The sequence below is a fragment of the Salvelinus alpinus genome, chromosome 2 (assembly GCF_045679555.1).
Source record: "Salvelinus alpinus chromosome 2, SLU_Salpinus.1, whole genome shotgun sequence".
NCBI lineage: Eukaryota > Metazoa > Chordata > Actinopteri > Salmoniformes > Salmonidae > Salvelinus > Salvelinus alpinus.
In genome coordinates this window covers 88,328,769-88,343,449 of record NC_092087.1, presented here as the reverse complement: position 1 = coordinate 88,343,449, position 14,681 = coordinate 88,328,769, and the positions used below count along the sequence as shown (strand labels likewise).

The following is a 14,681-nucleotide window of genomic DNA, read 5'->3' as shown; positions in this document are numbered from 1 at the left end:
TTAGACACTTTATAAAAAAAGTGTGTGTATGTGCACAATCATGAACAGCAGTAAGTTATGTGAGTCTGTTGTACTGAATCCAGGGCTCCTGAGTGGCGCAGCGGTCTTAGGCATTGCATCTCAGTGCTAGAGGTGTCAATAGACCCTGGTTCGATTCCAGGCTGTATCACAACCGGCCGTGATTGGGAGTCCCAATTGGTGATTGGTCATGGACGTCAGGCTCAGTTGGTTCTGGATCCCTCTGGTAACAACACAGAAGTTGTATACATTTACACCTGGGTCTATGTTGATAAACACTTGCGAAAACGGCAGCAACTCACATTGTATCAGACCAGCCTCGAACTATATTGGTTAACTCTTTTTCTCTTAGACTTAACGTCAGAACCCTTCAAATGAGTGGATTTGGCTATTTCAGCCACACCTGCTGCTGACAGGTGTATAAAATGTAGCCCACAGCCATGCAATCTCCATAGACAAACATTGGGAGTAGAATGGCCTTACTGAAGAGCGCAGTGACTTACGTGGCCACCTGTGTCATAGGATGCCACCTTTCCAACAAGTCAGTTCATCAAATTTCTTCCCTGCTAGAGCTGTCCCAGTCAACTGTAAGTGCTGTTATTGTTAAGTGGAAACATCTAGGAGCAACAACGGCTCAGCCGCGAAGTGGTAGGCCACACAAGCTGTCCTCAGTTGCAACACTCACTACTGAGTTCCAAACTGCCTCTGGAAGCAACATCAGCACAAGAACTGTTCATCGGGAGCTTCATGAAATGGCAGAGCAGCAGCACACAAGCCTAAGATCACCATGCGGAATGCCAAGTGTCGGCTGGAGTGGTGTAAAGCTTGCCGCCATTGGACTCTGGAGCAGTGGAAACGCGTTCTCTGGAGTGATGAATCACGCTTCACCATCTGGCAGTCCGACGGACGAATCTGGGTTTGGCAGATGCCAGGAGAACGCTACCTGACCCAATGCATTGTGCCAACTGTAAAGTTTGGTGGAGGAGGAATAATGGTCTCGGTCTGTTTTTCATGGTTCGGGCTAGGCCCCTTAGCGTTAAGATTTCCCTTCACTGGAACTACAGCATACAATGACATTCTAGACAATTCTGTGCTTTCAACTTTGTGGCAACAGTTTAGGGAAAGCAATTTCCTGTTTCAGCATGACAATAATGCCCCTGTGCACAAAGAGTGTTGATTTTGTCCACCCACACCAGATGCAATCAGGAGATGCAGGTTTAAATATCAAAACAAACTCTGAATCAACTATATTAATTTGGGGACAGGTTGAATTTAGCTAGCTTGCTGTTGCTAGCTAATTTGTCCTGGGATATAAACAATGTATATTTAAGGTAAAATAACAACCCAAGGTCCTCTACTCCAACAATTAATCCACCGATAAAAGGGTAAACCGAGTTAGTTTTCAGTAATCTCTCCTCCTTCAGGCTTCTTCTTTGGACTTTATATGGCGGTTTACAACCAACCTTAAGGTGCATTACCACAACCAACTGGACTGGAGTGTGGACCTCAGTTCATCTTTCAATCACCCACGTGGGTATATGCTCCTAAAAACCAATGAGGAGATGGGAGAGGCGGGACTTGCAGCGCGACAAACAGAATCAAGTTCTATTTTAGCGCCTGGCTACGCAGACGCTCGTTGACTCGAGCAAGCAGTGTGGGTGCAATGATTGAATTAGATGTATGTGTACATTTATTTTGCAACGCTCGCGCATGTTACATGCTGACCACACCGCTCGTGCACCATAGCGCGCATTCATACCTTCATAGAAAATGACTCAAGTAAAAGTGAGTCACCCAGTAAAATACTACTTGAGTAAAAGTATTTGGTTTTAAATACACTTAAGTATCAAATGTAATTGCAAAAATATACTTAAGTATCAAAAGTAAAAGTATAAATCATTTCAAATTACTTCTATTAGGCAATCCAAACAGCACAATTTTCTTGTTTATTTATTTATTTATTTACAGCTAGCCAGGGGCACACTCAGACATTTACAAATGAAGAATTTGTGTTTAGTGAGTCCTCCAGATCAGAGGCAGTAGAGATGCCCAGGTGTGTGAATTGAACCGTTTGAGTACTTCTGGGTGTCAGGGAAAATGTATGGAGTAAAAAGTACATTATTTTCTTTAGGAATGTAGTGGAGTAAAAGTAAAAGTAGTCAAAAATGTAAATAGTAAAGTAAAGTACAGATACCCCCAAAAAACAACTTCAGTAGTACTTTAAAGTACCTTTACTTAAGTACTTTACACCACTGGTTAATTCACTGCATAAATTAAGTTTGGAGCTGTATACAAATCGTCAGTCTTATCAAATAGATTTCTAAGTAAGAATTAAAAAGTTTAAAAGTGTTTAAAAAATTATAATAATTGAATTAAGGGCAGGACATATGCAAGGCACTTGATCACGTATCAAAAACCATTTGGAATGTGATATTCTTCTTATGGTCATGATCGTACAGGTACATACTCTCACACACACACACACAGAGAGTAGGAGACAGTCAACTTCTCATCTAATAGAGGCAACCAATAAAGTACAATTGATCAATTTGAAAGGGATCAATAATTGTAATTGATCAAAGTCTGATCAAGCAAATGTATATAATAATATATTATATGTATTAATGTGTATAAGAAGAACATTTAAAAACAAAGTTCCAATAGTCTAAGAATATTAGACACGTCCTATACCAGATAGAGCCCTAACGCCTATGTAAATCAAAACAGATAGGTATTAGACATACAGTAATATCTCTTTGGACAGGCTAAGTGCTATTTCCTCCATATTGCTTACACCTATCCACACACACTGACTCAGGTTTCCCAATCCCTAGGATTAGGGACCCAAGGCGGTGCACATGTTTTGTTTTTAGCTTAATTCAACTAATCATCAAGCACTTGGTTGAATCAGGTTTGAGTGCGAGGGCAAAAACAAAAATGTGCCCCCAGGACCAGGATTGGGACACACTGGGGTAGGGGCCTGGAAAGGATTTGGAATTTTGATTTGGAACACAAACAGGAAGTTAAGTGCTGAGGGGGTGGGGCTTCTTTCCTTACATCACTTCCTGAGAAGTGATTTCCCCTCCTCCAGTTCCTCTGTTTACGTTGGCTCTGAAGGTGTTAACACACAGAGCAAACGTGTTAAAACAGACCCAGGATAAAGGTAGTGTGTGTGTGTGTGTGTGTGTGTGTGTGTTCTAGCTGTTCCTGTAAACTTCCAGTCATTGTGCTAACGCTAGTTAGCAATGGGCCAGAAACGACCTTCAAACTGCACACAGAGACATTCAAATGTCCATTCGTGAAAGAAACCACAAAACCTACTCTAGACTTGATCAGTGTCTACAGATAACTTCAACAACATAAAAGTCTTTATAAAAGCTACAAGATGAAACCGATCACACAGCAGCATCTTCAACGTGGAAGATCGGTTCTCATGCTTGGTTAAAAAAAAGGGGGTTGACAACCTGTCAACTGCTTGACAGCCAATCAATGGGCGAGGGGGAGGGACATTCATGGCCACCACTGTACCCTGATTGGTCCAGATCCATACCAATCATTCTGATTTCAGTGTCAGGGTCCGTTGACTCGAGTGTAATTGGTGCACTCAGCAGGGATTGGTTCAGGACAGCATTAAAAAATATATATATCACGGTTTTCGTCCGTGATTGGTTGGTTGTAGTGTCAGTCACTGAGTGTTACCCGATAGGATGGTTAGTGCCGCCTCCACACTGGCGGTGTGTCTAAAATCCGGCAGGTCTGCTGCCAACAGGACCTCCAAGACCGAATACTGAGAGAGAGAGACAGAGAGGAGACAGAGACGAGATGCAATCAGTCTGATTATACTTCATCATTGGTAGTCAACCAATGTACCTGCAGGCCAGAACACACCCAGTCAGTCAGTACCTGCAGGCCAGAACACACCCAGTCAGTCAGTACCTGCAGGCCAGAACACACCCAGTCAGTCAGTACCTGCAGGCCAGAACACACCCAGTCAGTCAGTACCTGCAGGCCAGAACACACCCAGTCAGTCAGTACCTGCAGGCCAGAACACACCCAGTCAGTCAGTACCTGCAGGCCAGAACACACCCAGTCAGTCAGTACCTGCAGGCCAGAACACACCCAGTCAGTCAGTACCTGCAGGCCAGAACACACCCAGTCAGTCAGTACCTGCAGGCCAGAACACACCCAGTCAGTCAGTACCTGCAGGCCAGAACACAACCAGTCAGTCAGTACCTGCAGGCCAGAACACACCCAGTCAGTCAGTACCTGCAGGCCAGAACACACCCAGTCAGTCAGTACCTGCAGGCCAGAACACACCCAGTCAGTCAGTACCTGCAGGCCAGAACACACCCAGTCAGTCAGTACCTGCAGGCCAGAACACACCCAGTCAGTCAGTACCTGCAGGCCAGAACACACCCAGTCAGTCAGTACCTGCAGGCCAGAACACACCCAGTCAGTCAGTACCTGCAGGCCAGAACACAGCCAGTCAGTCAGTACCTGCAGGCCAGAACACACCCAGTCAGTCAGTACCTGCAGGCCAGAACACACCCAGTCAGTCAGTACCTGCAGGCCAGAACACACCCAGTCAGTCAGTACCTGCAGGCCAGAGAAGACGAGTCCGACCCCTCGTAGTTTGAACTGTCGTAGCAGGTCCCTGAGCTCGTTGACAACTGTATAGTCTACAGTATTGACATGATGACAGTCCAGGACCACTGACCTAGGAGGAGAGGCTGAGGGAGACAGACAGGGAGGGGGGAGAGAGAGGCAAGCACAAGAGGACAGATTAGTCTCCCTAGGCAGACGGATTGCCTCCCACATTAACAATGTTCCAGCATTCCAGAATACTCTCTCTTACCCTGTAGTGCCTGAGTGTATAGGACAGTGTTGAGGTACTCTGTGGAGGGGAAACTGAGTCCACTATCCAACTCCATCACCAGAACACCATGATCACACACCTGTACACACACACAAACCTGTTACACACACACACACACACACACACCAGTACACACAGAGAACACACACCTGCTACACACAGAGAACACACACAGACACACACACACACAGCCCGTAGTATTATACACACACACACAAATAAATGCACGCATGCACACATACACATTACCTTTATGCTGGGCCTGGCTACATTGTAGAGCAGCATGAGTCCAGAAACAACTACACCTCCCACAATGCCGTACTGCACCTCCCAGAAACTCAACAGGAAGGTGGTCAGGAACGGCACCAGGTCAAGCTCTAAGACACACACACACAGATTTTAAAACACACACACACATAGATTTGAAATACACACTGACACACAAAGGATGTAAAAACTGTGAGACAAACACACAGATTTAAAACACACAAACATACACATACTCACTGCGTATCCTCCAGAACTGTATGATGACACGGTAGTCGACCATGGGAGCCACAGCACAGATGATGACAGCTGCCAGAGAGGCTTTAGGGATGTAGTAGAATGCTGGCATCAGGAAGGCCAGGGACAACAGCACTACCACACCTCAACACCAGACAGATACCACACATTAATTACAGTATACTAACTACTAAACACTACCACACCTCAACACCAGACAGATACCACACATTAATTACAGTATACTAACTACTAAACACTACCACACCTCAACACCAGACAGATACCACACATTAATTACAGTATACTAACTACTAAACAATACACTACCACACCAGACAGATACCACACATTAATTACAGTATACTAACTACTAAACAATACACTACCACACCTAAACACCAGGGGGCGTCAGACACTACACAATAATTACAGTATACCAACTACTACACAATACACTACCACACCAGACAGATACCACACATTAATTAAAGTATGCCGGGGCGGCATAGTAACCAGAAGGTTGGACTAGTAACAGGAAGGTTGCAAGATCAAATCCCTGAGCTGACAAGGTAAAAATCTGTCATTCTGCCCCTGAACAAGGCAGTTAACCCACTGTTCCTAGGCCGTCGTTGAGAGAAAGAAAGAGGGAGAGAAATGGGAGGGAAATGTTAAATTCTGTCTTACCAGTGACTATGCCTCCGGCTGGTGTACACACCCCTGTCTGGGAGTTCACCGCAGTCCTGAACATGGGCAGATTATACATTAGTGTGTATAACACACACACACACACACACACAGGAAAAATGACACACACACATTAGTGATGTCAGTATCGTGACACTCCGACACCAGATTTTTCAGGGCAAAAAATAAAACACGAAGCAGACGAAACTCCTTTAAAACCTACTTTTGTAACATATTGTGTGGTATAACTTGCAGAATAAACAAATGTGATTCTGGGTGACAACATCAGGCTGTCTGTTTCCAACATTAGGACTGTTTCAGGAGCTTCAGTCCGCTTCATGTTGTGTTTCCTTACTTCCTAGTATCGCCATACTGGTGTCATGGCAACACTAATGCACACACACCTTCCGAAGCTTCCTGTGACCGGATAGGCTGAGACGAAGGATCCCATAATGTTGGTTAGACCAATAGCAAACAGTTCCTGGTTGGCATCGATCCTATAGTCATTCTGACTGGCTGGGGATTCAAATCAAATCGAACTTTATTCAAAGTGCATTTAAACTCACTTAACAGCAAAGAAGATAGAGAAACAGAATAATTATGCAAATAAGTTAAATATACAGATTTTTGAGATATTCCATCCTCAATGTGACTTCTCTGGTCAAATAAATAACAAATAAACATTTAACACACATTGGTACAGAAAGAGCACACCAGCAACATGGCACAAACACACACACACACACACACACACACACACACACACACACACACACACACACACACACACACACACCGAAGGCTCTCACCGAAGGCTTTAGCGATGGCAATGCTCTCCAGTACTCCCATGAAGGGGATGACAGCCAGCCCTCCTCCAAAATCCTAACACGGGATTGGTCAGAAGGGGTTTTCAATCACTCATATCTGAGATGTGATTGGACAACGGGGTTCTAATGACCAATTACTGTTCCCTGATTGGCTTAGCATACTGACCAAGAGCGACTGGGGACCTTTGCTGTAATAGCTACTTTTCACTGTAACCTAATTGGAAAACACAATACTATCACAACTCAACACTGTGACAACTCAACACTGTAATATCATTGGTTCAGCTCACTCTCCCCAACGGTGATAGCAACTAAATTCCGTAATATAATTGGTTGACACCCACTCTCCAGTGTCAACTCTGTATCCATCCCCCTGTCACTCCCCTACTCTGTATCCCTATTGGTCTGTCCCCCTGTCACTCCCCCACTCTGTATCCCTATTGGTCTGTCCCCCTGTCACTCCCCCACTCTGTATCCCTATTGGTCTGTCTCCCCCATCACTCACCTCTACGATCTCTCCGAAGCCGATGCCGGTACCGTTGGGCGTGGTCTCGGAGAGGGGAGGGGCTCTGAACGGCGGCAGGCCCTGGGACGTTTTCCCGGTAATGGTGAAGACCGGTGAGCCTATCGCGTTCCACGAGAATGCCACGAAGGACGCCGCCACTACGACCAACGCATTACGCACTGATGTGGGGAGACGCACACATTATACTCTCTCACACACACACACACACACACACACACACACTGAGGTGGGGAGACACACACATTATACTCTCTCTCACACACACACACACACTGAGGTGGGGAGACACACACATTATACTCTCTCTCTCACACACACACACACACACACCCCAGGTACTGACCGGTAGCGATGCCCCAGACCAGAGTGTGAGCGGCCCTGGTGAGGGGGGCGTCCTGTTCTGACGGGGGTTCCAGGGTACTCTTCATCCACTGCAACGTCACCAGCAGACACAGACACAGCAGACCTAGAACCACATCTCCTATCCTACACACACACACACGTTACAACAATATTACACACACACACATTACAACGATATTACACACACACACACACACACACGTTACAACAATATTACACACACACACGTTACAACAATATTACACACACACACGTTACAACAATATTACACACACACACACGTTACAACAATATTACACACACACACAAAAGTGTAGCCTACTGTAGGCCTACTCTACCTGGTCTCAGGTTTCCTGTAGGTGTAGACCTGTCCTGTACTCTACCTGGTCTCAGGTTTCCTGTAGGTGTAGACCTGTCCTGTACTCTACCTGGCCTCAGGTATCCCGTAGGTGTAGACCTGTCCTCTACTCTACCTGGTCTCAGGTTTCCTGTAGGTGTAGACCTGTCCTGTACTCTACCTGGTCTCAGGTTTCCTGTAGGTGTAGACCTGTCCTGTACTCTACCTGGTCTCAGGTTTCCTGTAGGTGTAGACCTGTCCTGTACTCTACCTGGCCTCAGGTATCCTGTAGGTGTAGACCTGTCCTGTACTCTACCTGGCCTCAGGTATCCTGTAGGTGTAGACCTGTCCTCTACTCTACCTGGTCTCAGGTATCCTGTAGGTGTAGACCTGTCCTCTACTCTACCTGGTCTCAGGTATCCTGTAGGTGTAGACCTGTCCTCTACTCTACCTGGTCTCAGGTTTCCTGTAGAAGGTGTAGACCTGTCCTCTACTCTACCTGGCCTCAGGTATCCTGTAGGTGTAGACCTGTCCTCTACTCTACCTGGTCTCAGGTATCCTGTAGGTGTAGACCTGTCCTCTACTCTACCTGGTCTCAGGTATCCTGTAGGTGTAGACCTGTCCTCTACTCTACCTGGTAGGTGTAGACCAGTCCTCTACTCTACCTGGCCTCAGGTATCCTGTAGGTGTAGACCAGTCCTCTATTCTACCTGGCCTCAGGTATCCTGTAGGTGTAGACCTGTCCTCTACTCTACCTGGCCTCAGGTATCCTGTAGGTGTAGACCTGTCCTCTACTCTACCTGGCCTCAGGTATCCTGTAGGTGTAGACCTGTCCTCTACTCTACCTGGCCTCAGGTTTCCTGTAGAAGGTGTAGACCTGTCCTCTACTTTACCTGGCCTCAGGTATCCTGTTGAAGGTGTAGTAGACCTGCAGGAAGAACTCATGAGGTATGTCCTTCAGTCCCAGCACATTCTGGATACAAAACAACACTGGATTAATACTCTCACACAGGGATGGTGTGTGTGTGTGTGTGTGTGTGTCTCACCTTGACTTGACCGAAGCCTATGGTTACCGCGGCAGCACAGGTGAAGCCTTTGATCACCGGAAAGGAGATGAAGTCCAGAAGAAACCCTGAAACCAGAAATAATCTAGAACCAGAACCACAAGGGTGATCCAGAACCACGAGGGTGATCTAGAACCACTACGTTGATCTAGAACCACGATGTTGATCTAGAACCACGACGTTGATCTAGAACCAGAACTACGACGTTGATCTAGAACCAGCACTACGACGTTGATCTAGAACCACGACGTTGATCTAGAACCAGAACTACGAGGGTGATCTAGAACCAGAACTACGAGGGTGATCTAGAATCAGAACTATGAGGGTGATCTAGAACCATAAGTGATCTAGAACCAGAACTATGAAGACAATCTACAACTGGAACTATTATTTCTCCCCTACCCAGACGTAGTAGAGCCATGGCGGTCTGTATGGTTCCACAGAGCAGGCTGAGGAGGACGGCTCGAACCGGGTCTCCCCCCACGTAGGAGGCACACAGCAGGGACATGATGGCAGTAGGACCCAGGGTTACATCCTTGGAGGTTCCCAGAAACGTATAGATGAACCCACCCATGAAGGCTGAGTACAAGCCGTACTGTAGAGAGGGGGATAATTTGACTTAAAGGAAGTAGAGAGAGAGAGAGCACTTCCTAACCTCCTGCCAAATGTATAACCATATTAGAGACACATATTTCCTTCAGATTACACAGACCCACAAAGAATTTGAAAACAAATCCAATTTTGATAAACTCCCACATCTACTGGGTGAAATACCACAGTGAGCAATCAGTCACAGGATTTGAGACCTGTTGCCACAAGAAAAGGGCAACCAGTGAAAAACAAACATTGTAAATACAACCCATATTTATTTATTTTCCATTTTGTACTTTAACTATTTGCACATTACTGTATATAGACATAACATGACATTTGAAATGTCTTTATTATTTTGGAACATGTGTGAGTGTAATGTTTACTGTTAGTTTTTATTGTTTATTTCACGTTTGTTTATCCATTTCACTTGCTTTGGCAATGTAAACACATGATTCCCATGCCAATAAAGCCATTTGAATTGAATTGAGAGACAGAGACAGCTGGGTAGGAAACAGAAAGAGAGGAGAAGTGAGGGGGATTGTAGGAGAAAATGAAGGGAGAAGAGTGTTATGTCAGGTAGCAGGTAAAAGAATCCCCAAGGTAAAGCTGTAGTGTACTAAAACATGAGAGGACTTGATGACTATGGTCTATAGATACTCAGGCCTATGAACGGTGTCCCAACTGTGTACCTATTCCCTAAACTATTCCCCCATAGGGCTCCGGTCAAAAGTAGTGCACTATATAGGGAATAGGGTGCCATTTGGGATGCACCCTGAGGTCTATAAAGCTATATGATCCAATAACATGTTCAACATTACACTCAACTATGCTTACTGTGAGGAGTTGGGAAATGTAACACAGGTGTGCCAAAGGTTGAGCAAGACAACACTAGAAACAGCATGTGATCTTCTGGCGTGAGAGGCCTTGTCCCAGAGATATAGCAGGTACTTCTACTACCACTCACCAGTACAGGTAGGCCTAACTATTTAACCCTGACACCTCCCTCTCACCTGTACAGATAAACCCTGCCCCTGGCCCCTCCCTCTCACCTGTACAGATAAACCCCGCCCCTGTCCCCTCCCTCTCACCTGTACAGACAAACCCCCACCCCTGGCCCCTCCCTCTCACCTATACAGACAAACCCCGCCCCTGTCCCCTCCCTCTCACCTGTACAGACAAACCCTGCCCCTGTCCCCTCCCTCTCACCTGTACAGACAAACCCCCGCCCCCTCCCTCTCACCTGTACAGATAAACCCTGCCCCTGGCCCCTCCCTCTCACCTGTACAGATAAACCCTGCCCCTGTCCCCTCCCTCTCACCTGTACAGATAAACCCCGCCCCTGTCCCCTCCCTCTCACCTGTACAGACAAACCCCCGCCCCTGGCCCCTCCCTCTCACCTGTACAGATAAACCCCGCCCCTGGCCCCTCCCTCTCACCTGTACAGACAAACCCCGCCCCTGTCACCTCCCCTGTACAGACAAACCCCCGCCCCTGGCCCCTCCCTCTCACTTGTACAGACAAGCACCTGGCCCCTCCCTCTCACCTGTACAGACAAACCCCGCCCCAGCCACTCCCTCTCAACTGTACAGACTATGGTCTATAGACACTCAGGCCTATGAACTGTGATCCATCGGCTCTCTCACCTGTACAGGTAGGCCGGCCACCTCAGCATAAGCCAGGGCCTGTGGTACAGTGGTTAGACCCACGGTGAGACCTGCTATCAGGTCCATCTGGAGCCAGCTCAGCCTGTACCTGGAGGTGGAGAAAACACAGAAAGACTTGTGTTAGCTCCCCAAGGATTTAGATTGAAAGAGAAAGAGAGAGACAGAGACCAAGACATATTTGAAAGTAAATAAATAACGTTCCGAGATCATGCTTCAATAAGACTTTTAATAACCCTGCTAGCTTAGTTTGGGTTAACAGTTCTGAACTCCCAGCACAGATAAGCATGTGAATTTCCATGCGTCCTAAGTATCAATCATGCAAATACATTTATTTTAGGGTGGCAAGGCGTCAGTGAGATTCAAATCTACGATCTTCTGTTCTCTATCCATGGAATTAGTTCACTGCGCCACCAGGATGCAGCTAGCAGGCCATGTTTTCTTAACTCTTACAAAGCTGGTCATTTTAGTTCATTTAGACCCCATATCAAAGTAATCAACCACTCATTAAGATCAGGGTTGGCCAATCAGTGGGCACGGCCAACAACTGAACATATGTTAAATATTAAGAGGAGTTTTGTTGACGCTGAGAACAGAATGTTTTTAAATAACATTCTTAGAACGTTCTTTGAACTTTAACCTTTTCTTGTGGTTTTTATGGAAGGTTTTCTTAATGTTCTGAGAACATGACTTTAAATCGAACCATGAGGAAACCTGTAGAAAACGTCATGCTGAAGTACTGACATTTCCACCGAAGAAACACATGGTTCTCAGAACATTATGTGCTAGCTGGGCAGCCTTTGTCTCTCATCACCAGAGAAAGAGATGAGGGTGGGACACCTACTTGGGTAACCAGGTGAGGATGGGGAGCCAGGCCTGGAGGGTTCTGTAGGAGCAGCAGGAGGCCATTCTCTCCCCCAGAGAGGACCTTCCGATCTGGGGCCCGGGCCGGTCCACCAGGGGCTCCATCATGTTGCCTGGAACCAAGACGGAGGAGGGTCTGTAGTTGGTGAAGGGCCGAACATGAGATGAAGAGGAGGCGGAGAGATGTTAATGCAGACAGAGAGCAGAGTCACAGACAGGCAGGCAGACAGTACACACACACACACACACACACACACACACACACACACACACACACACACACACACACACACACAGGAAAACCAATCCAATGTCTCCATTCTATAGACACACAAACAGGCAAAACCAGGAAGGTACTATAGGTGGCAGCAGTAGGCCAGGTAGGTTGTGTTTGCTTACCTCAGTCCTCAGGGTGGGTGAGGTTCAAACTCAACTATAATATGACATCCACGTCTTCACACTCCAACTAGGCAGGTCAAAGACGACAAAACACCAAGAGAATCACCAACGTTCCCAGAACCGTCACATCTCAAATCATTCTAGAATCCAGAACGCAAGATCCTCCCAGTGTGTCTCCATTCCATTTTTGGAATTACTGGTGTACTCACTGTGATAAAAGAACAGAAAGAAAGTAGAAAAGTGGTCAATTAAATCCAGCAATAAAAGCCCATAAAGAACAAAGACAAAGATAGTAAAATAGAGGACATACTGTAGACTGTAGTCTCCTGACAGACTTAAAGGAAAATGGTTTTGCTTGTCAGCAATCGAGTTTAAGATAAGCTACTTTCAAAATACAGAAATCATTCCCGTATGACGTATTCGGCATCATATGGTGATGATGTCTGTATTTTGAAAGTTGCTTATCTTAAAAATGGGATTGCTGACTAGCAAAACATTTTGGGAAGATGTCAACAATGGACTAATGAAACAAATACTGTACCAAAGGGTCGTTTTTGGGTGGAGTTTTCCTTGAACTATTAAAATCCTACCCACAAGTGTGAGATTTATATCAGGGTGCCAACCAAGATGAACTAGACTGTGAGCTACGTGCATTTATCAGTCAGTCTACTGTACTCTACTTTCATGAGTTCTACTGAGTTCTACTGTACTGCCAACAGAGCACGAGAAAAATATTTTTGGCTCACTTATTTATTGAATATATAGTTTCTAAATTCAGTCGAGGCAAAAGAACATACACAGCCTAACATACGCAGATTGATTTAACTATCACCATGCCAACCCACTCCATTTAAAATCTATGGCTATGGTATCACCATGCCAACCCACCTGATTCCATTTAGAATATACAGCTATGGTATCACCATGCCAACCCACCCCATCCCATTTAGAATATACAGCTATGGTATCACCATGCCAACCCACCCCATTTAGAATATACGCCATGGTATTACCATGCCAACCCACCCCATCCCATTTAGAATATACAGCTATGGTATCACCATGCCAACCCACCCCATCCCATTTAGAATATACAGCTATGGTATCACCATGTCAACCCACCACATCCCATTTAGAATATACAGCTATGGTATCACCATGCCAACCCACCCCATCCCATTTAGAATATACAGCTATGGTATCACCATGTCAACCCACCACATCCCATTTAGAATATACGGCTATGGTATCACCATGCCTACCCACCCCACCCCATTAAGAATATACGGCTACAGTGTCACCATGCCAACCCACCACATCCCATTTAGAATATATGGCTATGGCGCTGGTGGGCAAATGTAATATACACAGTCTAGCCACGATCACATGACAATTTGGTTGAATATCTACTTTACAATTTGCATTCTGGTCTCATACAGTTTTAAATTTGTCATTGGGTCCACAGTCATTTTCATAACTGCTCAGGCCTCAGGCAGGCGTACCGCGCGCGCACACACACACACACACACACACACACACACTTAGCATTGCCAAGACCTTACGTACACACATATACATATATACACTGTACAGACACAGACAGACACGGACGGACGGATACACGGACACACATACTGGGCAGGCATATACTGACTGGCAATAAAACAATCCAGTGGAATAGATACAGAATGAATTACTTAAATAGACAAACCTATTTCCAGGCGTTCTATTCTTTATGAAACGCCTGTGTTCTTCAATCACAATACATCTGTTCTTTCGTTTACTGACCGCAGCAACTAAGCGAGGTCAGCAACATAATCACTGCAGTCACTTCCAAACCACTTCCCTTAAATTTAACTCGTGCAGATCAAGAAACCGCCTTCCCTAAATGTCACTTGCGTTGAGCAAGAAAATAAAAGAGCGACTTCCGTTGCGTCCACTCTTCTCCGGCAAAACGTAAA

The 14,681-nt window shown here is 45.8% G+C and overlaps 1 protein-coding gene across 3 annotated transcripts; it reads right to left on the bottom strand.

Annotated features, from left to right (window-relative positions):
* Window positions 1-1,955: 1,955 nt before the first annotated feature.
* On the bottom strand, window positions 1,956-14,670 carry slc26a11 (solute carrier family 26 member 11). 3 transcript variants are annotated; one of them, XM_071389744.1, is made up of 18 exons: window positions 14,432-14,670; window positions 12,721-12,928; window positions 12,302-12,457; window positions 11,440-11,548; window positions 9,605-9,797; window positions 9,185-9,270; window positions 9,032-9,111; window positions 7,782-7,924; window positions 7,418-7,596; window positions 6,895-6,967; window positions 6,490-6,601; window positions 6,086-6,141; window positions 5,402-5,542; window positions 5,144-5,271; window positions 4,874-4,973; window positions 4,615-4,748; window positions 3,718-3,805; window positions 1,956-3,129 (listed from the first exon to the last, which is right to left on the bottom strand). In XM_071389744.1, the coding sequence occupies exons 3-18, from the start codon at window positions 12,427-12,429 to the stop codon at window positions 3,119-3,121; spliced, it is 1,761 nt and encodes a 586-aa protein (XP_071245845.1). In that variant the 5' UTR covers window positions 12,430-12,457; window positions 12,721-12,928; window positions 14,432-14,670; the 3' UTR covers window positions 1,956-3,118. The 3 variants fall into 3 exon arrangements, with proteins under 3 accessions (XP_071245845.1, XP_071245843.1, XP_071245844.1); XM_071389742.1 differs by having other exon boundaries at window positions 1,956-3,805; XM_071389743.1 differs by having other exon boundaries at window positions 1,956-3,805; window positions 12,302-12,434.
* Between the last annotated feature and the right edge of the window lie 11 nt (window positions 14,671-14,681).

Coding starts and splice junctions, on each gene's coding strand:
- slc26a11 (XM_071389742.1), bottom strand. CDS start 12,429: ATGATGGAGCCCCTGGTGGACCGGCCCGGGCCCCAGATCGGAAGGTCC. Junction 11,549..12,301: donor ATCCTCACCTGGTTACCCAA/GTAGGTGTCCCA, acceptor CTCCACCTCCAG/GTACAGGCTGAGCTGGCTCC. Junction 3,806..4,614: donor TCGTCTTCTCTGGCCTGCAG/GTACTGACTGAC, acceptor TCTCTCTCTCAG/TATTCGGTCTTGGAGGTCCT.